Raw genomic sequence first — 24,803 nt, 5'->3', positions numbered from 1 at the left:
CCCTTCTTCAGACTGAAGTCTCTGTCTGAAGAATGGTCTTGACCCGAATGGTCTTGAAAAGACTAGGCTTGTATTCACTGGAGTTTAGAAGGATGAGGGGGATCTTATAGAAACACATAAAATTATAAAAGGACTAGACAAGCTAGATGCAGGAAAAATGTTCCCAATGTTGGGCGAGTCGAGAACCAGGGGCCACAGTCTTAGAATAAAGGGGAGGTCATTTAAGACTGAGGTGAGAAAAACCTTTTTCACCCAGAGAGTTGTGAATTTGTGGAATTCCCTGACACAGAGGGCAATGGAGGCCAAGTCACTGGATGGATTTAAGAGAGAGTTAGATAGAGCTCTAGGGGCTAGTGGAGTCAAGGGATATGGGGAGAAGGCAGGCACGGGTTATTGATTGGGGACGATCAGCCATGATCACAATGAATGGCAGTGCTGGCTCGAAGGGCCGAATGGCCTCCACCTGCTCCTATTTTCTATGTTTCTATGAAACGTCGCCCATTCCTTCTCTCCAGAGATGCTGCCTGTCCCACTGAGTTACTCCAGCATCTTGTGTCTCTCCTCTGCTCTGCACGTTCCCTGGTCCTCACACCTCACGTGTTCGGTCTCCATCTCTCCCGCAGGGATGGTCGCTGAGGAGTACAACGCCTTCTTCTACTCCCTGGTGTCCCAGGACACACAGGAGATGGCCTACTCCGCCAAGAGGCAGCGCTTCCTGGTGGACCAGGGTTACAGCTTCAAGGTAGGCCAAGCCCACACAACCTGGGGGGGGGGGGGGCAGGGCTCAGTTCAGTTCATTGTAGAAGGATGAGAGGAGATCTGAAGTTAGAGAAGTCAATGTTCATACCGCTGGGGTGTAAGCTACCCAAGCGGAATATGAGGTGCTGCTCCTCCAATTTGCGCTGGGCCTCACTCTGACAATGGAAGAGGCCCAGGACAGAAAGGTTAGACTGGGAATGGGAGGGGGAGTTGAAGTGCTGGGCCACCGGGAGATCAGGTAGGTTCTGGAAGGGAGGTTGGTTTGTGTGTGTGACGGTCTGGGCTACGCCACAATTTGCTGCAATTTCTTGCGGTCTTGGATGGAGCTGTTCCCAACCCGTGCTGCGATGCATCCCGATACTCCAGCCCTTTGTGTCCAGCACCATGCCACCTGTCTCTGGCTGCAGCATTTACAAGGATGTTGCCAGGACTAGAGGGTGTGAGCTACAGGGAGAGGTTGAGCAGGCTGGGTCTCTATTCCATGGAGCGCAGGAGGATGAGGGGTGATCTTATAGAGGTGTATAAAATCATGAGAGGAATAGATCGGGTAGACGCACAGAGTCTCTTGCCCAGAGTAGGGGAATCGAGGACCAGAGGACATAGGTTTAAGGTGAAGGGGAAAAGATTTAGTTGGAATCTGAGGGGTAACTATTTCACACAGGGTGGTGGGTGTATGGAACGGGCTGCCGGAGGAGATAGTTGAGGCTGGGACTATCCCAACGTTTAAGAAAGTTAGACAGGTAGATGGATAGGACAGGTTTGAAGGGATAGACAATAGACAATAGGTGCAGGAGTAGGCCATTCGGCCCTTCGATCATGGCTGATCATCCCCAATCAGTACCCCGTTCCTGCCTTCTCCCCATATCCCCCCCCCCCCCCCATCTCCCCTGACTCTGCTATTTTTAAGGGATATGGGCTAAATGCAGGCAGATGAGGTTAGTGTGGATGGGGCATGTTGGCCGGCGTGGGCAAGTTGGGCCGAAGGGCCTGTTTCCACACTGTATGTAACTATGACTGCATCAGACTGATGGAGCACGTGTCAACCTGCCTCGTGTACAGGTGATCACCAAGCTGGCTGGCATGGAGGAAGAAGACCTGTCCTTCAGCTCCAAGGATGAGCAGCAGCAGCTTCTGCAGAAGGTCCTGGCCGCGTCCGACCTGGATGCTGAGGAGGAGGTGGTGCTCGGCGAGTTCAACTCCAAGGGACAGGTGAGAGAGAGCTCCAGGTGCTCCAGGTGGTGGAGGGAGCACACAAGGTGCACACTGCAGACACGTGAAGTTGAAATGCCACGGCGCGGAATCTGACCCACCGAGTCCGCACCGACCAGCGATCCCCGCACACTAACACTATCCTACACACACAAGGGACAATTTACATTTACACCAAGCCAATTAACCTACAAACCTGCACGTCTTTGGAGTGTGGGAGGAAACCGAAGATCTCGGAGAAAAGTCATGGGGAGAATGTACAAACTCCGTACAGACAGCACCCGTAGTCATTTCCTTAATCATCGTCTGCTTTTATCTGTTGTTTTCACACCTTACCATCAAGTTTCCCTTTCCCTGACTCTAAGTCTGAAGAAGGGTCTCGACCCGAAAAGTCACCCATTCCTTCTCTCCAGAGATGCTGCCTGTCCCGCTGAGTTACTCCAGCTACAGTCTATCTTAAGTGTAAACCAGCATCTGCAGTTCATTCCTACACTGTTAATCTGTATAGTGTCTCACCCCCCGGTCACTCCCTCTTCTCCCCTCCCCCATCGGGCAAGAGGTACAGAAGTGTGAAAACCAACACACCTCCAGATTCAGGGACAGTTTCTTCCCGGCTGTTATCAGGCGACTGAACCGTCCTCTCACCAACTAGAGAGCGGTCCTGACCTCCCATCTACCTCATTGGTGACCCTCGGACTATCCTTGATCGGACTTTGCTAGCTTTACCTTGCACTAAACGTTATTCCCTTTACCCTGTATCTGTACACTGTGGACGGCTCGATTGTAATCATGTATTGTCTTTCCGCTGACTGGTTAGCATGCAACAAAAGCTTTTCACTGTACCTCGGTACACGGGACAATGAACTGAACCTTTCCCTCCCTCTCCAGATCTGCCGGCGTGCCGGCTCGATGGGCTCCATGTCGGGAGCGGACGACACCATTTACATGGAGTACCAGCGGAGCAAGAGCTTCGGGAAGAACATCCACCCTCTCTTCAAACGCTTCAGGAAGTGAGAGGGTGGGGTGCAGAGGCCGACACCGGAGGTCAGGATAGTGTTGTTCACGTTGAAAACCGCAGCAGCGTTGCCCGTGATATTTACAACGTTCCCTCTCGGTCAGAGACGTTGCAATAAATAAGTATTTTGTATTAAATGTGGATTTGGTTTTTTGGAGTCTCGTTCGGTCCCTGTTATACTTGGGTTAGTGTTTTGGAGTCACAAGTTCGCGACGCACAGAGTCTCTTGCCCAGAGTAGGGGAATCGAGGACCAGAGGACACAGGTTTAAGGTGAAGGGGAAAAGATTTAATAGGAATCTGAGGGGTAACTTTTCCACACAGGTGGGTGTATGGAACGAGCTGCCACAGGTAGTTGAGGCTGGGACTATCCCATCGTTTAAGAAACAGTTAGACAGGTACATGGATAGGACAGGAAGGTAGACAAAAATGCTGGAGAAACTCAGCGGGTGCGGCAGTATCTATGGAGCGAAGGAATAGGTGATGTTTCGGGTCGAGACCCTTCTTCAGATTCGAATACGACAGGATATGGGCAAAATGCAGGCAGCTGGGACTAGTGTAGAAGGGCCATGTTGGCTGATGTGGCCAGGTTGAGCTGAAGGGCTTGTTTCCACACTAGGTGACTATCTCCACAGGTTAGGCCGCATTTGGACTATTGCAGGCAGTTCTGGTCGCCCCGATTACAGGAAGCATGTGGAGGTTTATCAGAGTGATGAAACAAAGAACTGCAGATGCTGGTATATACCGAAGGTGGACACAGAGTGCTGGAGTAACTCAGCGGATCAGGCAGCATCTGTGGAGAACATGGATAGGTGACGTTTCACAAAGTGCTGGAGTAACTCAGCGGATCAGGCAGCATCTGTGGAGAACATGGATAGGTGACGTTTCACAAAGTGCTGGAGTAACTCAGCGGATCAGGCAGCATCTGTGGAGAACATGGATGCGTGATGTTTCGTGACAGGTCCCTTCTTCACTCATCCTGTCTGAAACTTCCATCTGAAGATGGGTCCTGAGCCGAAACGTCACCTATCCATGTTCTCCACAGATGCTGCCTGACCCGCTGAGTTACTCCAGCACTCTGTGTCTATCTTTACCTGAACGCTGCCTGCACTAGGGGGTACTGCTGTAGGGAGGGGTTAAACATAGAAATTAGGTGCAGGAGTAGGCCATTCGGCCCTTCGAGCCTGCACCGCCATTCAATATGATCATGGCTGATCATCCAACTCAGTATCCCGTACCTGCCTTCTCTCCATACCCTCTGATCCCCTTAGCCACAAGGGCCACATCTAACTCCCTCTTAAATATAGCCAATGAACTGGCCTCGACTACCCTCTGTGGCAGGGAGTTCCAGAGATTCACCACTCTCTGTGTGAAAAAAGTTCTTCTCATCTCGGTTTTAAAGGATTTCCCCCTTATCCTTAAGCTGTGACCCCTTGTCCTGGACTTCCCCAACATCGGGAGCAATCTTCCTGCATCTAGCCTGTCCAACCCCTTAAGAATTTTGTAAGTTTCTATAAGATCCCCTCTCAATCTCCTAAATTCTAGAGAGTATAAACCAAGTCTATCCAGTCTTTCTTCATAAGACAGTCCTGACATCCCAGGAATCAGTCTGGTGAACCTTCTCTGCACTCCCTCTATGGAAATAATGTCCTTCCTCAGATTTGGAGACCAAAACTGTACGCAATACTCCAGGTGTGGTCTCACCAAGACCCTGTACAACTGCAGTAGAACCTCCCTGCTCCTATACTCAAATCCTTTTGCTATGAAAGCTAACATACCATTCGCTTTCTTCACTGCCTGCTGCACCTGCATGCCTACTTTCAATGACTGGTGTACCATGACACCCAGGTCTCGCTGCATCTCCCCTTTTCCTAGTCGGCCACCATTTAGATAATAGTCTGGGTTGGACTGTTTTCTGTGGAACGCTCAGAGGCTGAAGGGAAAGCTGGGAGAAGTACATAAAATTGAGAGGCATGGATTGGGTAGACGGGCAGAAGCTATTTGCCGGTGTAAATATCAAATATTAGAGGACATGGCTTTAAGGTGAGTGGGGCAGAGTTTGGTGAGTGGGGTAAGTTTCTTACACGATGACTTCCACAGATTCAGACTAAAGAATTTCCTCCTCATCTCCTTCCTAAAGGAACGTCCTTTAATTCTGAGGCTGTGACCTCTGGTCCTGGACTCTCCCACTAGTGGCCCCCGGCTAGCGGGCCCCGGTCGGAAAGCTCGCTGGTCGGCGTAACCGGGAGGGAGCCGAGACGTCGGGCGTGAGGAGCAAGGGCCGGTGGGACGGTGAACCGGGATAATGTCTCCGGCTGCAGGCTTCAAGGTCATCTGCAGGAGGCGCCCCCAAGACACAGAGATGGCCAGGAGAGGAGAGGGGAGTGGGGAGGGACAATAGACAATAGGTGCAGGAGGAGGCCATTCGGCCCTTCGAGCCAGCACCGCCATTCAATGTGATCATGGCTGATCATCCACAATCAGTACCCCGTTCCTGCCTTTCCCCCTATATTCCTGACTCCGCGATCTTTAAGAGCCCTATCTAGATCTCTCTTGAAAGCATCCAGAGAACCGGCCTCCACCGCCCTCTGAGGCAGAGAATTCCACAGACTCACAACTCTCTGTGAGAAAAAGTGTTTCCTCGTCTCCGTTCTAAATGGCTTACCCCTTATTCTTAAACTGTGGCCCCTGGTTCTGGACTCCCCCAACACCGGGAACATGTTTCCTGCCTCTTAATGTCCAAAACCCTTAATAATCATATATGTTTCAATGAGATCCCTTCTCATCCTTCTAAACTCCAGAGTGTACAAGCCCAGCCGCTCCATTCTCTCAGCATATGACAGTCCCGCCATCCCGGGAATTAACCTGGTGAACCTACGCTGCACTCCCTCAATAGCAAGAATAGCAGGGAGAGGGGAGGGGAGGAGAGGGACGTGGGTTCACAGGAACTGCTCCAGTACATCGAGCGCGAGAGGCCGACCGGACTTTGCACTTTGAATAACGGCGCCAACACGTGTAATATACGCAAGAACTTCACTGGGCAGTTGCATACGTGACAAATAGTGACTGTGTGTGTGTGGGAAGGAACTGCAGGTGCTGGTTTAAACCGAAGGGAGACACAAAATGCTGGAGTAACTCAGTGGGCCAGGCAGCATCTCTGGAGAGAAGGAATGGGTGATGTTTTGGGCCAGACTCTGTCAATTAACTGTTGACCTCCACATCCAGCTTTCCATGTTCTCACTCCTTCTGCCACCTGCCCTGTGACATGTTGTGAGAATGCTCGGTGCTGGGATGTTCACTAGTTATAGTCAAGAGAGAGCTAGATAGGGCTCTTAAAAACAGCGGAGTCAGGGGATATGGGGAGAAGGCAGGAACGGGGTACTGATTGGGGATGATCAGCCATGATCACATTGAATGGCGGTGCTGGCTCGAAGGGACAAATGGCCTCTACTCCTGCACCTGTTGTCTATTGTCGATTCCTCCTAACTCCATTCTCTTGCCTTCTCGACATCACCCCTGACACCCGTACTAAACAAGAACTTGTCTATCTCTGCTTTAAAAACATCCACTGACTTGTGGCCTCCACAGCCGTCTGTGGCAATGAGTTCCACAGATTCACCGCCCTCTGACTAAAGAAGTTTCTCCTCACCTCCTTTCTAAAAAAGCACCCATTAATTCTGAGGCTGTGCCCTCTGGCCCTAGACTCTCCCACTAGTGGAAACATCCTCTCCACATCCACTCTATCCAGGCCTTTCACTATTCTGTAAGTTTCAATGAGGTGTCCCCTCATCCTTCTAAACTCCAGCGAGTACAGGCCCAGTGCCGACAAATGCTCTTCGTGTGCTAAGCTGGGCCAATGTACAGGGAGCATTGTGTTAAATAGTCTCTCATTTCAGCTGCTTGTTGGTGCAAAGTTGTTTTAACCTGTTCCTTTATTGTTGTTCAGTAAGTTAGTGCTACCGTGCCATGGAATGGATGGATATACAGATGGCTCAGGGCTGCTGGCGGCTTCACTGGATAGCTCCTCGCTCCCACTGCTACTACAGCTTCGAGAGAGGTTTCCCCGAGAGGAAGGCAGCCAATAGATCGGCGTTCCTGCCCTCCGGAGGAGAGGGCCAGCGGTCGTGGTCTGAGGAGAGAGAAAACCGTGAACAGGTCACTGAGTAATTTTACAGTAGACAATAGATGCAGGAGTAGGCCATTCAGCCCTTCGAGCCAGCACTGCCATTCAATGTGATCATGAAAGTATCCAGAGAACCAGCCTCCACCGCCCTCTGAGGCAGAGAATTCCACAGACTCACAACCCAATATTTGCCTCTGTACTCCACAATTTGAGATTTGTAATAGAAAAAATCACATGTGGTCAAAGTGTGCATTGTCCGATTTTATTAAAGGGTATTTTTATACATTTTAGTTTCACCATGTAGAAAATACAGCTCAGTCTTTTCTCACCTCAGTCTTAAATGACCTCCCCTTTATTCTAAGACTGTGGCCCCTGGTTCTGGACTCGCCCAACATTGGGAACATTTTTCCTGCATCTAGATTGTCCAGTCCTTTTATAATTGTATATGTTTCTATAAGATACCCCCTCATCCTTCTAAACTCCAGTGAATACAAGCCCAGTCTTTTCAATCTTTCCTCATATGACAGTCCCGCCATCCCAGGGATCAATCTCGTGAACCTACGCTGCACTGCCTCAATCACAAGGATGTCCTTCCTCAAATTAGGAGACCAAAACTGTACACAATACTCCAAATGTGGTCTCACCAGAGCCCTATACAACTGCAGAAGAACCTCTCTACTCCTATACTGAAATCCTCCTGTTATGAAGGCCAACATTCCATTAGCTTTCTTCACTGCCTGCTGTACCTGTACAGCCAGACAATGATCCCAAAGATACTGCTAAAGCAACAAAGGAGTTTTTCAAAGCTAAAAAATGGTCAATTCATGAGTGGCCATCAATCGCTTGATCTGAATCCAATTGAGCCTGCCTTTTATATGCTGAAGAGAAAACTGAAGGGGACTAGCCCCCAACACAAGCATAAGCTAAAGATGGCTACAATACAGGCCTGGCAGAGCATCACCAGAGAAGACACCCAGCAACTGGTGATGTCCATGAATCGCAGACTTCAAGCAGTCATTGCATGCAAAGGATATGCAACAAAATACTAAACATGACTACTTTCATTTACATGATATTGTTGTGTCCCAAACATTATGGTGCCTTGAAACGGGGGGACTATGTAAAAACACTGCTGTCATTTCTACATGGTGAAACCAAAATGTATAAAAATGGCCTATAATAAAATCTGACAATGTGCACTTTGACCACATGCGATTTTTTCTATGACAAATCTCAAATTGTGGAGTACCGAGGCAAATAAATAAATGATGGGTCTTTGTCCCAAACATTATGGAGGGCACTGTAAATGTAAATTGTAATTTGTCCCTAGTGTGTGCAGGATAGTGTTAGTGCCCGGGGATCGCTGGTCGGCACGGACTCGGTGGGCCTGTTTCCGTGCTTGTATATCTCTAAACAAAACCACACTACACTGAAGGTGATGGGGCTGTTTGAAGGGGGAGAGAGGGAGAGAGAGAGAGCCTTGTCCTTACCGGGAATGTTCCAGGGGCTGTGGTAGAGACTTTGTCCGCCATCCACCCTCACCGTCTCACCGGTGATGAACGAGGCTGCGGGTGAAAGCAAAAAGCAAACGACAGGAGCGACCTGCAACCGGAGAGAACAGGGTTGAGTGTAGTTTATTGTCCCGTGTACCGAAGTACAGTGACAAGCTACTGTTGCGTGCTAACCAGTCTGCGGAAAGACAATACGTGATTACAATCGAGCCGTCCACAGTGTGTATGGTGTCAGATGATGGGGTGTCTGGAAAATCTGTCTACCCTATCTGTAGAAAGGCCTGTTTCCACGCTGTATCTCTGCAACTGTTCATCCATCGTGAATAGATAGAGTGGATGTGGAGAGGATGTTTCCACTAGTGGGAGAGTTTAGGACCACAGGGCACAGCCTCAGAATAAATGGACGTTCTTTAAATCAGCATCTGTGGTCCTTTCCTACACATACTCCTTCGGGAAGGAGATGAGGAGGAATTTCTTTAGTCAGAGGGTGGTGAATCTGTGGAATTCTTTGCCACAGACGGCTGTGGAGGCCACAAGTCAGTGGATATTTTTAAGGCGGAGATAGATAGATTCTTGATTAATACGGGTGTCAGGGGTTATGGGGAGAAGGCAGGAGAATGGGATTAGGAGGGAGAGATAGATCAGCCGTGTTGTTTAAGAAGGAACTGCAGATGCTGGAAAATCGAAGGTGGACAAAAATGCTGGAGAAACTCAGCGGGTGCAGCAGCATCTATGGAGCGAAGGAAATAGGCAACGTTACGGGCCGAAATGTTGCCTATTTTGTTCGCTCCATAGATGCTGCCTCACCCGCTGAGTTTCTCCAGCACTGATGTCTATCTTCATATATAGTTTAGTTTAGAGATACTGGGCAGAAACAGGCCCTTCGGCCCACCGAGTCCGTACCGACCAACGTTCCCCGCACACTAACACTATCCTACTTCGATAGGTCAGCCATGATTGAATGGTGGACCCGATGGGCCGAATGGCCTAATTCTGCCCCTACGTCTTATGGTCTTAGGGACTCGACCGGATAGCACACAAACACATCTTGTCACGGCATCTCAGTAGACTTGGCAACAATAACCAGTGCCAACACGTCACTCAGACGAGGAGAACTCACCTCCTCTGGGACTCCCAACCTCTTCGCTGGGATCTTCGAGATGTTACCTTTGAACAAACTGGGCCCTAGTTCCTTGTAGTTTGCCACTGCTGACTCGGAGAAAATTATTCCCTGTGAGGGAGGAAAGTTTAGTGTAGTTATACAGCGCAGAAACATAGAATAATAGGAGCAGGAGTAGGCCAATCGGCCATTATTAATTGTTTAAGAAGGAACTGCAGATGCTGGAAAAATCGAAGGTAGACAAAAATGCTGGAGAAACTCGGCGGGTGAGGCAGCATCTGTGGAGCGAAGGAATAGGTGACGTTTCGGGTCGAGACCCGGAAGGGTCTCGACCCGAAACGTCGCCTATTCCTTCAAGACACAAGGGTCTCGACCCGAAACGTTGCCTATTCCTTCAAGACACAAGGGTCTCGACCCGAAACGTTGCCTATTCCTTCAAGACACAAGGGTCTCGACCCGAAACGTCGCCTATTCCTTCAAGTTTGTTAAGGGCTTGGACACGCTAGGGGCAGGAAACATTTATTTTATTTAAATTTATTTATTTATTTTATTTAAATCCTTTATTTCGAACAGAATAAAAAATAAAAAGCAATTATGAAACAGCAGACAAACATTGAAACATATAAGATTATTAAGGGTTTGGACACGCTAGAGGCAGGAAACATGTTCCCGATGTTTGGGGGAGTCCAGATCCAGGGGCCACACACAGTTTTAATAAGGAGTAAGCCATTTAGAACGGAGACGAGGAAACACTTTTTCTCACAGAGAGTGGTGAGTCTGTGGAATTCTCTGCCTCAGAGGGCGGTGGAGGCCGGTTCTCTGGATACTTTCAAGAGAGAGCTAGATAGGGCTCTTAAAGATAGCGGAGTCAGGGGATATGGGGAGAAGGCAGGAACGGGGTACTGATTGGGGATGATCAGCCATGATCACATTGAATGGCGGTGCTGGCTCGAAGGGCCTAATGGCCTCCTCCTGCACCCGTTGTCTATGTGTGGGGTGATGACTGGTCGGCACAGGCTGGGTGGGCCGAAGGGCCTGTTTCCGGGCTGTATCTCTAGCCTGGACAGCTGGTGGTTAGGATTGCGACTGGGATTTGGCATGGGAGGTGGAGTCGGGGGGGGGAGGGGTGACGGAGCGAGGGGGGAGGGGTGGGAGAGGGGGGAACTCACCGGTGCCACTGCATTGACCCGCACTCCACTGTCAGCCCACTCGATGGCCAGGCTCTTGGTGAGGTTGTCCACGGCTGATCTCGCTGCTCCTGTGTGACTGGGGGGGGCAGAATACAGCTAGAGTTACAGGTCGACCTCAAACACTCAGAACTTCAAGAGTCTTTTCATCTTTAGTTTAGCTTTAGAGTTATTTTATCCAGGAAGGAACTGCGGATGCTGGTTTACAGATGCTGGAAAATAGACACAAAAAGCTGGAGTAACTCAGCGGGACAGGCAGCATCTCTGGCGAGAAGGAATGGGTGATGTTTCGGGTCAAGACCCTTCCATCGAGGGGATCTATCGCAGTCGCTGCCTCAAAAAGGCTGGCAGCATCATCAAGGACCCACACCATCCTGGCCACACACTCATCTCCCCGCTACCTTCAGGTAGAAGGTACAGGAGCCTGAAGACTGCATCGTCTAGGTTCAGGAATAGCTACTTCCCCACAGCCATCAGGCTATTAAACTCAACTCAAACAAAACTCTGAACATTAATAGACCATTATCTGTTATTTGCACTTTATCAGTTTATTTATTGCTGTGTGTATATATATAATGGTACATGGACACACTGATCTGTTCTGTAGTCATGCCTACTATGTTCTGTTGTGCTGAAGCAAGGCAAGAATTTCATTGTCCTATCAGGGACACATGACAATAAACTCTCTTGAATCTTGAATCTTGTGAGTCTGAAGATGGGTCTCGACCCGAAACATTACCCATTCCTTCCATCCAGGAATACTGCCTGTCCAGCATTTTGTGTCTATCTTGGTTTAGTGTTTGGTGTTAGTTTAGTGTTAGTTTGTTCGGTTGAAGTTTTTATTTGCTTTGGTTTGTTGCAAGCCAACCAGTCAGCGGAAAGACAATACATCGAGCCGTCCACAGTGTACAGATACAGGATAAAGGGAATAACGTTTAGTGCAAGGTAAAGCCAGCAAAGTCCGATCAAGGATAGTCCGAGGGTCACCAATGAGGTAGATGGGAGGTCAGGACCGCTCTCTAGTTGGTGAGAGGACGGTTCAGTTGCCTGATAACAGCCGGGAAGAAACTGTCCCTGAATCTGGAGGTGTGTGCGTTCGTTTTCACACTTCTGTACCTCTTGCCCGATGGGAGAGGGGAGAAGAGGGAGTCACCGGGGGGGAGACTGGTCCTTGATGATGCTGCTGGCCTTGCCGAGGCAGCGTGAGGCGTAGATGGAGGCGATGGGAGGGAGGTTGGTTTGTGTGTGTGACGGTCTGGGCTGCGTCCACAATTCGTTTAAGTATAAAGTTTAAGTTTAAAGTTTTAAAGTTTAAGTTTGGTTTAGTTCAAGAAGGAACTGCAGATGCTGGATTAAACCACAGATAGACACAAAAGGCTGGAGTAACTCAGTGGGTCAGGCAGCATCTCTGGAGAAAAGGAATGGGTGATGTTTCAGTCTGAAGAAGGGTCTCAACCCGAAACGTCATCTATTCCTTCTCTCCAGAGATGCTGCCTGACCCACTGAGTCGCTCCAGCATTTTGTGTCTATCTTTAGTTACTGTATTGTCCACGTCCCCGTGCGTGCAGGGTGCCCCCCCCCCCCCCCCCCCCCCACTCACGCCATCCCCGGGAACCCCTTCCACATGTCCGCTACTATGTTGACGATGGAACCGCCGTTGTCCCTCATCCACGAGCGATACACTGCAACGGAGAGAGCACAGAGTGAGCGTTAGGGAGGGGAAAGAGGCGTCACGGTGGTGCAGCGGGTAGAGCTGCTGCCTCACAGCGCCAGAGACCCGGTTCAATCCCGACTTCAGTACTGTCTGTACGGAGTTTGCACGTTCTCCCCGTGACCTGCGTGGGTTTTCTCCGGGTGCTCCGGTTTCCTCCCACACTCTAAAGACGTGCAGGTTTGTAGGTTAATTGGCTTGGTGTAAATGTAAATTGTTCCTAGTGTGTGTAGGACAGTGTTAGTGTGCGGGGATCGCTGGTCGGCACGGACTCGGTGGGCCGAAGGGCCTGTTTCCGCGCCGTATCTCTAAACTAAACTAAAATAAACTAAACGTACAGGTTTGTAGGTTAATTTTGCCTCTGTAAATTGCCTTGAGTGTGTGTAGGATGGGACTAGTTTACAAGTTCACAAGTTATAGGAGGACAATTAGGTCACTCCGCCATTCAATCATGGCTGATCTATCTCTCCCTCCTAACCCCATTCTCCTGCCATAACCCCGTAACCCTTGACACCCGCTCTAATCATGAACTTGTCTATCTCTGCCATAAAAATATCCACTCACTTGTGGCCTCCACAGCCGTCTGTGGCAATGAATCCCACAGATTCACCACCCTCTGGCTAAAGAAGTTCCTCCTCACCTCTTTTCTAAAAGAACGTCCTTTAATTCTGAGGCTGTGACCTCTGGTCCTAGACTCTCCCACTGGTGGAAACATCCTGCCTTCTCCCCTTAACGGGTGTCAGGAGTTAAGGGGAGAAGGCAGGACAATGGGGTTGCGTGGGAGAGATAGATCAGCCTTGATTGAATGGTGGTGTAGACTTGATGGGCCGAATGCCTAATTCTACTCCTAGAACTTATGAAAACACATGAATGAATGAATGAATGAATGAATGAATGAATGAATGAAACATAGAAAATAGATGTTGGAGTAGGCCATTCGGCCCTTCGAGCCAGCACTGTCATTCAGTTTTTTTAGAGATACAGCACGGAAACAGGCCCTTCGGCCCATCGGGTCTGCGCCGACCAGTGATACCCGCACACTAACATCATTCTACACACACTAGGGACAATCTTTTACACCTATGCTAAGCCAATTAACCTACAAACCTGTGCGTCTTTGGAGTGTGGGAGGAAACCGAAGATGTCGCAGAAAACCCACATGGTCATGGGGAGAAGGTACAAACTCTGTACAGACAGCACCTGTGGTCGGGATCAAACCCGGGTATCTGATGCTGCAAGTGCTGTAAGGCAGCAACTCTACCACTGTGCCGCCCTATATATGATCATGGCTGATCATCCACAATCAGTTCCCCGTTCCTGCTTTCTCCCCATATCCCTTGTTTCCGTTAGCCCTAAAATCTATAACTCTCCCTTGAAAAAATCCAGAGAATTGGCCTCCACTGCCTTCTGTGGCAGACAATTCCAGATTCACAACTCTCTGGGAGACAAAGTTGTTCCTCATCTCAGTCCTACATGGACTACCCCTTATTCTTAAACTGTGACCCCTGGTTCCGGACTCCCCCAACATTCCGCCAAAAACACTCCACTGCGGCGAGCCTCAACGACTTCCGCCCAGTTGCACTTACTCCCATCATCACCAAGTGCTTCGAGAGGCTGGTCCTGGCACACCTCAAAGGCTGCCTACCCCCCACACTGGATCCCTATCAGTTTGCCTACCGCAAGAACAGGAGTACAGAGGATGCCATCTCAACGGCACTTCACTCCGCCCTCTCCCACCTCGACACTTACGTAAGAATGCTGTTCATCGATTACAGCTCAGCATTCAACACCATTATACCCTCTAAACTGATCACCAAACTCGGTGACCTGGGCATCGACCCCTCCCTCTGCAACTGGATACTGGACTTTCTAACCAACAGACCCCAGTCTGTTAGGTCAGACAAGCACACCTCTTCAACCCTCACCCTGAACACCAGCGTTCCACAGGGCTGTGTGCTGAGCCCCCTCCTCTACTCCCTCTTCACCTATGACTGCACACCTGTACATGGTACTAACACCATCATCAAGTATGCAGATGATACAACGGTGATTGGCCTCATCAGCAACAACGATGAGTCGGCCTACAGGGAGGAGGTCCAGCACGTAGCAGCATGGTGCGCTGACAACAACCTGGCCCTTAACTCCAAGAAGACCAAGGAGCTCATTGTAGACTTCAGGAAGTCTAGGGGCGGCACGCACGCCCCCATCCACATTAACGGGACGGAGGTGGAACGTGTTTCTAGCTTCAGGTTCCTGGGGGTCAACATCTCCGATGACCTCTCTTGGACCCACAATACCTCAACGCTGATCAAGAAGGCTCACCAGCGTCTCTTCTTCCTGAGGAGACTGAAGAAGGTCCATCTGTCTCCTCAGATTCTGGTGAACTTCTACCACTGCACCATCGAGAGCATCCTTACCAACTGTATCACAGTATGGTATGGCAACTGCTCTGTCTCTGACCGGAAAGCACTGCAGAGGGTGGTGAAAACTGCCCAACGCATCACCGGTTCCTCACTCCCCTCCATTGAGTCTGTCCAAAGCAAGCGTTGTCTGCAAAGGGCGCTCAGCATCGTCAAGGACTGCTCTCACCCCAACCATGGACTGTTTACCCTCCTACCATCCGGGAGGCGCTACAGGTCTCCCCGTTGCCGAACCAGCAGGTCCAGGAACAGCTTCTTCCCGGCGGCTGTCACTCTACTCAACACTGTACCTCGGTGACTGCCAACCCCTCCCCCGACTCTCCTCCCACCAGGAAAAACACTATGACTGTATGCATGTAAATAGATTTATTTATTGAAATCATATTCTATGTCGCTCTTCCAGGGAGATGCTAACTGCATTTCGTTGTCTCGTTTAAAGTTGAATCTGAATCTGAATCGGGAACATTTTTTCTGCATCTAGCCTGTCCAATCCCTTAAGAATGTTATATGTTTCTTTATAAGATACCCTCTCATCCTTCTAAATTCCAATGAATACAAGCCCAGTCGACCCATTCCTTCATCATACGTCAGTCCCGCTACCCCTCCCCTTCCCCCCCCTCTCATTGAATGAATGAATGGTTTATTGGGACATGCAACGAGTCACAGTGGAATTCTGTTTTGCATAGCCAAGGTGTGCAAAGACGGGTTAAATCGAAGATGGACACAAAATGCTGGAGTAACTCAGCGGGACAGACAGCATCTCTGGAGAGAAGGAATGGGTGACGTTTCGGGTCAAGACCCTTCTTCAGACTGATGTCAGGGGAGGGGGCGGGATAAAGATAGAATGTAGATAGAACTGGGAAGAGGAAGGGGATGGAGAGAGAGGGAAAGCAAGGGGCTATTTGAAGTTAGAGAAGTCAATGTTCATACCGCTGGGGTGTAAACTACCCAAGTGAAATATGAGGTGCTGTTCCTCCAATTTGCGCTGGGCCTCACTCTGACAGTGGAGGAGGCCCAGGACAGAAAGGTCAGATTGAGAATGGGAGGGGGAGTTGAAGTGCTGAGCCACCGGGAGATCAGGTTGGTTTAGGCAGACTGAGCGGGGGGTGTTCAGCGAAACGATCGCCGAGCCTGCGCTTGGTCTCGCCGATGTAGAGAAGTTGACACATGGAACAGTGGATACAGTAGATGAGGTTGGAGGAGGTGCAGGTGAACCTCTGCCTCACCTGGAAAGACTGTTTGGGATCGAGTCGAGGGGTGGGGGGGGAGAGGTCTATGTATCTATGTAACTACCTTCCCGGCAGCAGAGGAAGGTCCCGGTGAGGTTGGTCTCGATGACGGCGTTCCAGCCCTTGGTGCTGATGTCCGCGGCAGGGCTGGCGAACTGCCCACCACCGTTGTTGACCAGGTAGTCGATACGGCCGTGTAGAGCCAACACCTGCTGCATCAGGTTCTTCACCTGCCCGGCACACAACACCACAACAAACCGTCAGGCAAGGAGTGCCAGGTGCTGCTGTACACCAAAGGCCGACACAAACAAGGTCATCAGTTATAGCATGAGCAGAATTAGGCCATTCGGCCCATCAAGTCTACTCCACCATTCAACCGTGGCTGATCTATCTCTCCCTCCTAACCCCATTCTCCTGCCTTCTCCCCACACCTGTATTAATCTGACACCTGTACTAATCTACGAATCTAGGACTAACTGGATGTATTCAAGCGAGAGTTAGATTTTGCTCTTAGGGCTAACGGAATCAGGGGATGTGGGGAGAAGGCAGGAACGGGGTACTGATTGTGGATGATCAGCCATGATCATATTGAATGGTGCTGCTGGCTCGAAGGGCTTAATGGCTTCTCCCCATCACCTCTGACACCCTTACTAATCAAGAATCTATCTCTGACTTAAAAACACCCATTGACTTGGCCTCCACAGCCTTCTGTGGTAAAGAACTCCACAGATTCACCGCCCGACTGTACACCCCAGCGGTATGAACATTGACTTCTCCAATTTCAGGTAGTCCCTGCTTTCTCCCTCCTTCCCCTCCCCTTCCCAGCTCTCCCACAGCCCACTGTCTCCGCCTCTTCCATTTTTTTCCCGCCCCCCCCCCCCCCCATCAGTGGACCCTACATCTCGACCGGAAACGTCGCCTATTCCTTCGCTCCATAGATGCTGCCTCACCCGCTGAGTTTCTCCAGCATTTTTGTCTACCAAAGAAATTCCTTCTCATCTCCGTACTACAGGAACGTCCTTTAATTCTGAGGCTGTGACCTCTAGTCCTCGACTCTCCCACTAGTGGAAATATCCTCTCCACATCCACCCCATCCTAGAAGCTGGAGTAATTCAGCGAGACAGGCAGCATCTGTGGAGAACATGGATAGGTGATGAGGTTCAGTCTGAAGAAGGGTCCTGACCCAAAACGTCACCTATCCAGATTATCCAGCGCAAGTTACAACAAACCTTCACGCTCGAGTTGGTTTGGTCGAGATTCGTCATCTACCTGTACAAAATCATGAGATTTTCCCCGTGACCTGCGTGGGTTTTCTCCGGGTGCTCCGGTTTCCTCCCACACTCCAAAGTCGTGCAGGTTTGTAGGTTAATTGGCTTGGTATACGTGTAAATTGTCCCTAGTGTGTGTAGGATAATGTTAGTGTGCGGGGATTGCTGGTCGGTGCAGACTCGGTGGGCTGAAGGGCCTGTTTCTGCGCTGTATCTCTAAACTAAACTAAATATGAAGACAGACAAGGGGCTAGTGGATTCAAGGGATATGGGGAGAAGGCAGGCACGAAGGGCCGAATGGCCTCCTCCTGCACCTATTGTCTATGTTTCTAAAAGTGCTGGAGAAACTCAGCGGGTGCGGCAGCATCTATGGAGCGATGGAAATAGGCAACCTTTCGGGCCGAAACCCTTCCTCAGACTTTTCGGCCCGAAAGGTTGCCTATTTCCTTCGCTCCATAGATGCTGCCGCACCCGCTGAGTTTCTCCAGCACTTTTACCTACCTTCGATTTTCCAGCATCTGCAGTTCCTTCTTAAATAAAATATATATGATGAGCGTTGTCCCACACTCCATAGTCGTGCAGGTTAATTGGCTTTGGTATAATTGTAAATTGCCCTGTGTGTGTGTGTGCGTGTGTGCGTGTGTGTGTGTGTATGTGTGTGAGTGTGTGTGCGCGTGTATGTGAGTGTGAGTGGGTGTGTGAGTGGGTGTGTGTGCGTGTGCGTGAGTGTGCGTGTGCGAGTGTGTGTGTGCGAGTGTGTGTGTGTGCGAGTGTGTTTGTGCGTGTGAGTGAGTGTGTGTGCGCAAGTGCGAGTGTGTGCCAGTGTGTGTGTGCGTGTGGTGTGTGTGTGTGTGTGTGTGTGTGTGTGTGTGCGCGTGTGTGTGGGGGTGGTGAGTGAGTGTGTGTGTGTGTTTAGTGTGCGGGGATCGCAGGCTTCCACGCTGTGCCTCTGAACTAAATACAAGGCACATAGGAGGGTGCTGGAGGTAAAGTCGCTTCCTTACTTCATCCTCCTTGCGGATGTTGCACTGGATTGGGGTCACCATGGCGGGGTTGGAGGCGGGCAGAGCCGCTGAGAGTCGCTGCGCTGCTTGTGTCAGTCGCTCCATCTTGCGGGACGCGATCACCACGTTACATTCTGGGGACGTGAAATGTGGTCAGTGGGCAGCAGCAGCTGCAGCAGCACAGGGGGGGGGGGGGTGGGCAGGACTGAGGGAGCGCGCACAGGGGGGGGGGGAGTGAGGGAGCGCCTCGGACAGTGAGGGAGTGCCGCATTGTGGGGCCCTCATCCTCTCTCCTCCTCCCCCACCATCTTTCCCCCCTCTCCTCCTCCCCTTCCCCCCTCTCCATCTCCCTCCTCACCCCTTTCCCTCCTCCCCTCCCACCCCATCCACCACCCCTCTTCACCCCAATCTCCCCCCACCCCCTCTCTTGCACCACTCCCCGCTACCCCTCTCTCCCCTTCCCCTCATCCCCTCTCTCCACCTCTAACATCCCCTCCCCTCCTCTCCCACCCCCCTACTGTGTGGGGGGGGAGGGGGAGTGAGTGAGGGAGCGCCGCAGTGTGTGGGGGGGGGGGGGAGTGAGGGAGCGCCGCAGTGTGTGGGGGGGGGGGGTGGGACAGTGAGGGGGGGGGGGAGGGGCCGCACTGTGTGGGGGGGGGGGGGGGAGTGAGGGAGCGCGCAGTGTGTGGGGGGGAGGGGCCGCACTGTGTGGGGGGGGGGAGAGGGGGAGGGGCCGCACTGTGTGGGGGGGGTGAGGGGCCGCACTGTGTGGGGGGGGGGAGAGGGGGAGGGGCCGCACTGTGTGGGGGAGGAGGGGGAGGGGCCGCAACTGTGTGGGGGGGGGGGGGAGTGAGGGAGCGCCGCAGTGTGTGGGGGGGAGGGGCCGCACTGTGTGGGGGGGAGAGGGGAGGGGCCGCACTGTGTGGGGGAGGAGGGGGAGGGGCCCGCACTGTGTGGGGGGAGGGGGAGGGCCGCACTGTGTGGGGGGGGGAGGGGGAGGGGCCGCACGGTGTGGGGGGAGGGGCCGCACTGTGTGGGGGAGGAGGGGCCGCACTGTGTGGGGGGGGAGGGGGAGGGGCCGCACTGTGTGGGGGGGGAGGGGGAGGGGCCGCACTGTGTGGGGGGGGGAGGGGGAGGGGCCCGCACTGTGTGGGGGGAGGGGGAGGGGCCGCACTGTGTGGGGGGGGAGGGGGAGGGGCCGCACTGTGTGGGGGGGAGGGGGAGGGGCCGCACTGTGTGGGGGGGGAGGGGGAGGGGCCGCACTGTGTGGGGGGGGGGAGGGGGAGGGGCCGCACTGTGTGGGGGGGAGGGGGAGGGGCCGCACTGTGTGGGGGGGGGGAGGGGGAGGGGGAGGGGCCGCACTGTGTGGGGGGGGGGAGGGGGAGTGAGGGAGCGCCGCATTGTGTGGGGGGAGGGGGGAGGGGCCGCACTGTGTGGGGGGAGGGGGAGGGGCCGCACTGTGTGGGGGGGGAGGGGGAGTGAGGGAGGGCCGCACTGTGTGGGGGGGGAGAGGGGGAGGGGCCGCACTGTGTGGGGAGGAGGGGGAGGGGCCGCACTGTGTGGGGGGGGGAGGGGGAGGGGCCGCACTGTGTGGGGGGGGAGAGGGGGAGGGGCCGCACTGTGTGGGGGAGGAGGGGGAGGGGCCGCACTGTGTGGGGGGAGGGGGAGGGGCCGCACTGTGTGGGGGGGAGGGGGAGGGGCCGCACTGTGTGGGGGGGGAGGGGGAGGGGCCGCACTGTGTGGGGGGGGTGAGGGGAGGGGCCGCACTGTGTGGGGGAGGAGGGGGAGGGGCCGCACTGTGTGGGGGGGAGGGGCCGCACTGTGTGGGGGGGGGGAGGGGGAGGGGCCGCACTGTGTGGGGGGGGAGGGGGAGGGGCCGCACTGTGTGGGGGGGGGAGGGGCGCACTGTTGTGGGGGGGGAGGGGAGGGGCCGCACTGTGTGGGGGGAGGGGGAGGGGGCGGGGCCGCACTGTGTGGGGGGAGGGGGAGGGGCGCACTGTGTGGGGGGGGAGGGGGAGGGGCCGCACTGTGTGGGGGGGGAGGGGGAGGGGCCGCACTGTGTGTGGGGGAGGGGGAGGGGGAGGGGGAGGGGCCGCACTGTGTGGGGGGGGGAGGGCCGCACTGTGTGGGGGGGGAGTGGGAGGGGGAGGGGCCGCACTGTGTGGGGGGGAGGGGGAGGGGCCGCACTGTGTGGGGGGGGGAGGGGGAGGGGCCGCACTGTGTGGGGGGGGAGGGGGAGGGGCCGCACTGTGTGGGGGGGGGGGGGAGGGGCCGCACTGTGTGTGGGGGGAGGGGGAGGGGCCGCACTGTGTGGGGGGAGGGGGAGGGGCCGCACTGTGTGGGGGGGGAGGGGGAGGGGCCGCACTGTGTGGGGGGGGAGGGGGAGGGGCCGCACTGTGTGGGGGGAGGGGAGGGGCAGCACTGTGTGGGGGGGAGGGGGAGGGGCCGCACTGTGTGGGGGGGAGGGGGAGGGGCCGCACTGTGTGGGGGGGGAGGGGGAGGGCCGCACTGTGTGGGGGGAGGGGGAGGGGCAGCACTGTGTGGGGGGGGGAGGGGGAGGGGCCGCACTGTGTGGGGGGGAGGGGGAGGGGCCGCACTGTGTGGGGGGGGGAGGGGGAGGGGCCGCACTGTGTGGGGGGGGGAGGGGGAGGGGGAGGGGCCGCACTGTGTGGGGGGGGAGGGGGAGGGGGAGGGGCCGCACTAGGGGGGGAGGGGCCGCACTGTGTGTGGGGAGGGGGAGGGGCCCGCACTGTGTGGGGGGGGAGGGGGAGGGGCCGCACTGTGTGTGTGTGGGGGGGGGAGGGGCCGCACTGTGTGTGGGGGGGGGAGGGGCCGCACTGTGTGGGGGGAGGGGCCGCACTGTGTGGGGGGGAGGGGGGAGGGGCCGCACTGTGTGGGGGAGGGGGAGTGAGGGAGCGCCGCACTGTGGGGGGGGGAGGAGGGGGAGGGGCCGCACTGTGTGGGGGGGAGGGGCCGCACTGTGTGTGGGGGGGAGGGGGAGGGGCCGCACTGTGTGACGGGGGGGGGAGGGGGGAGGGGGAGGGGCCGTACCCAGGCCCAGTAGCTGCGCCGCCACCGCTGCCCCGATGCCGCTCCCGCCGCCCGTCACCACCGCAACCATCGCCGCCGCCATCTTGCCCACAGGTCACGTGTCACTCTGCACCAGGGGGGGGGGGGGCGGGGCATCCCCGCTAGTGAGGTCACAGCTCATCCTGGACGGAGGGAATCCCCTGATGAGGTCACAGAGTTTGCCACCTGAGACTGGCTGCAGTTCCCAGGTAGCGAAAGCTAATTGAACAAAATACCCCCACGGGCCGGATGATTTCGGGTTTCGGGTCGGATCCGGCCCGTGGGCCGTAGGTTGCCGACCCCTGTCCTAGATATTATAGAAACATAGAAAATAGGTGCAGCAGTAGGTGAACTGGTTACAAAAGGGGATGGGGAAGCAGACGGACGCGGGGAGTGATGGGGAGCAGCAGCAGCAGGTTCTGGAACAGCTGGGACAGCAATCACTTTAAAGCTCAATGGAGGGAGTCAGGACCCTGGAGTGCCGGACGTCATTCCTTCACTGGAAGGAGGTCTTGACGGGTGCGTCTGTAGATAGAAACATAGAAAATAGGTGCAGGAGTAGGCCATTCGGCCCTTCGAGCCTGCACCGCCATTCAATATGATCATGGCTGATCATCCAACTCAGTATCCCGTACCTGCCTTCTCTCCATACCCTCTGATCCCCTTAGCCACAAGGGCCACATCTAACTTCCTCTTAAATATAGCCAATGAACTGGCCTCGACTACCCTCTGTGGCAGGGAGTTCCAGAGATTCCCACTCTCTGTGTGAAAAAAGTTCTTCTCATCTCGGTTTTAAAGGATTTCCCCTTATCCTTAAGCTGTGACCCCTTGTCCTGGACTTCCCCAACATCGGGAGCAATCTTCCTGCATCCAGCCTGTCCAACCCCTTAAGAATTTTGTAAGTTTCTATAAGATCCCTCTCAATCTCCTAAATTCTAGAGAGTATAAACCAAGTCTATCCAGTCTTTCTTCATAAGACAGTCCTGACATCCCAGGAATCAGTCTGGTGAACCTTCTCTGCACTCCCTCTATGGCAATAATGTCCTTCCTCAGATTTGGAGACCAAAACTGTACGCAATACTCCAGGTGTGGTCTCACCAAGACCCTGTACAACTGCAGTAGAACCTCCCTGCTCCTATACTCAAATCCTTTTGCTATGAAAGCTAACATACCATTCGCTTTCTTCACTGCCTGCTGCACCTGCATGCCCACTTTCAATGACTGGTGTACCATGACACCCAGGTCTCGCTGCATCTCCCCTTTTCCTAGTCGGCCACCATTTAGATAATAGTCTGCTTTCCTGTTTTTGCCACCAAAATGGATAACCTCACATTTATCCACATTATACTGCATCTGCCAAACATTTGCCCACTCACCCAGCCTATCCAAGTCACCTTGCAGTCTCCTAGCATCCTCCTCACAACTAATACTGCCCCCCATAGAAATAGGTGCAGGAGTAGGCCATTCGGCCCTTCGAGCCTGCACCGCCATTCAATATGATCATGGCTGATCATCCAACTCAGTATCCCATCCCTGCCTTCTCTCCATACCCCCCCGATCCCTTTAGCCACAAGGGCCACATCTAACTCCCTCTTAAATATAGCCAATGAACTGGCCTCAACTACATTCTGTGGCAGAGAATTCCAGAGATTCACCACTCTCTGTGTGAAATGTCAGGTCAAATTGTCCCCGCCCCCCAATATTTAAAAAGCGATTTCTGCCCAACCCACTGAGTTACTCCAGGACTTTGTGTCTATCTTTGGTATAAAGCATCATCTGCAGTTCTTTGTTTACATTTGATTTTGCTGACTGTATGCCTCATTGTCACCTTCCCGATAGCAAACTATGATCCACTCTACATTTTCCTTCATCTTTGTCCCGTGATCTCTCGATTTTACACCTTACCCTTCCATATCTGACTCTCAGTCTGGCTGTAAACTCCTATCTCATCAGGGACTAACTTTTACTATACCACTACTGCTTTTTTTTTTTTAATTCCCCTTTTTCCTTCTGCCCACAATATTTAATATGTAAAAGAATATGTGATTCTGTTCCATTCTGTTTGTTTGGTTGTTTATTTGTTTGTCTTTTTGCACAAAGTCCGCGAGCATTGCCACTTTTCATTTCACTGCACATCTCGTATGTGTATGTGACGAATAAACTTGACTTGACAACTTGACTTGAGAATGGTCTCGAAACAAAACGTCACCCATTCCTTCCATCCAGAGATGATGCCTGACCCGCTGAGTTACTCCAGCATTTTGTGTCTTCATTTGTAAGACAGCATCTGCAGTTCCTTGTTTCCAGACAATCTTATTAATTATCAGATCTGATTCTAAGGGGCAGTACACTTTATTCAAGCTTTTGCTCCTAATGTTCCTGACCTGTGTCCTCTAGCATAAATGAAGGGACTTTTGCTAAATTAAGAATCTGCCCGACAATGGCCGGAAATCTGTAGAGGTGCGAAAAGAGTGGAATACCTAGGTTGCAAAATACCCAGGAAGCAGCCCAGACCGTCACACAAACCAACCTCCCTTCCATTGACTCCATCCACACCTCACGCTGCCTCGGCAAGGCCAGTAGCATCATCAAGGACCAGTCTCACCCCCGGTCACTCCCTCTTCTCCCCTCTCCCATCGGGCAAGAAGAACAGAAGTGTTAAAACGCACACCTCCAGATTCAGGGACAGTTTCTTCCCGGCTGTTATCAGGTAACTGAATCATCTTACTGCAACTAGAGAGCGGTCCTGAACTACTATCTCCTTGGAGATCCTCGGACTATCTTTAATCGGACTTTACCTTGCACTAAACGTTATTCCCTTATCATGTATCTGTACACTGTGGACGGCTCAATTGTAATCATGTAATAACACATAGGGGGCGCCGCACAATGGCAGCCTCGCCGACAGTCTGTCTATCTTTTCATCTTTATTTTGTTATTTTTAACGTGTTTTTAAAATATGTCATTAAAACCTCCCTTTCATCTCCGCAACATCGCCAAACTCAGACCCTCTCTCACACCGCCCGCTGCTGAAAGACTCATCCATGCCTTCATCTCCTCCCGACTGGACTATTGCAACTCACTTCTCCTTGGCATCAGCTCCACCTACATCAACCGACTCCAACTGGTCCAGAACGCAACCGCCCGACTCATCACCCACACCAAATCCTGGCATCACAT

General features: G+C 53.1%; 2 protein-coding genes across 4 annotated transcripts in view; one reads left to right on the top strand and one right to left on the bottom strand.

The window, feature by feature from the left end:
• ercc3 (ERCC excision repair 3, TFIIH core complex helicase subunit) overlaps positions 1–7,062 on the top strand; it is a 37,192-nt gene extending 30,130 nt beyond the window's left edge. The window contains exons 13-16 of one of the 2 annotated variants that reach the window (XM_033024956.1): positions 624–742; positions 1,819–1,968; positions 2,857–3,012; positions 6,928–7,062. In XM_033024956.1, coding sequence (XP_032880847.1) covers positions 624–742; positions 1,819–1,968; positions 2,857–2,982 — 395 coding nt within the window. In that variant the 3' untranslated portion in view covers positions 2,983–3,012; positions 6,928–7,062. Of the gene's footprint in view, positions 1–623; positions 743–1,818; positions 1,969–2,856; positions 3,121–6,927 lie in introns of those variants that run through there. The other variant, XM_033024955.1, reaches the window with a different exon arrangement.
• Positions 6,882–21,709, bottom strand: pecr (peroxisomal trans-2-enoyl-CoA reductase). 2 transcript variants are annotated; one of them, XM_033024959.1, is made up of 8 exons: positions 21,606–21,709; positions 18,555–18,688; positions 16,347–16,512; positions 12,523–12,604; positions 10,905–11,001; positions 9,736–9,846; positions 8,595–8,706; positions 6,882–7,110 (listed from the first exon to the last, which is right to left on the bottom strand). In XM_033024959.1, the coding sequence occupies exons 1-8, from the start codon at positions 21,685–21,687 to the stop codon at positions 7,022–7,024; spliced, it is 873 nt and encodes a 290-aa protein (XP_032880850.1). In that variant the 5' UTR covers positions 21,688–21,709; the 3' UTR covers positions 6,882–7,021. The 2 variants fall into 2 exon arrangements, with proteins under 2 accessions (XP_032880850.1, XP_032880849.1); XM_033024958.1 differs by having other exon boundaries at positions 6,882–7,129; positions 8,598–8,706.
• Positions 21,710–24,803: the final 3,094 nt, after the last annotated feature.

This window comes from Amblyraja radiata, chromosome 7, assembly GCF_010909765.2.
Source record: "Amblyraja radiata isolate CabotCenter1 chromosome 7, sAmbRad1.1.pri, whole genome shotgun sequence".
In the NCBI taxonomy this organism is placed as follows: domain Eukaryota; kingdom Metazoa; phylum Chordata; class Chondrichthyes; order Rajiformes; family Rajidae; genus Amblyraja; species Amblyraja radiata.
This window is presented reverse-complemented; position numbering and strand designations above follow the sequence as displayed.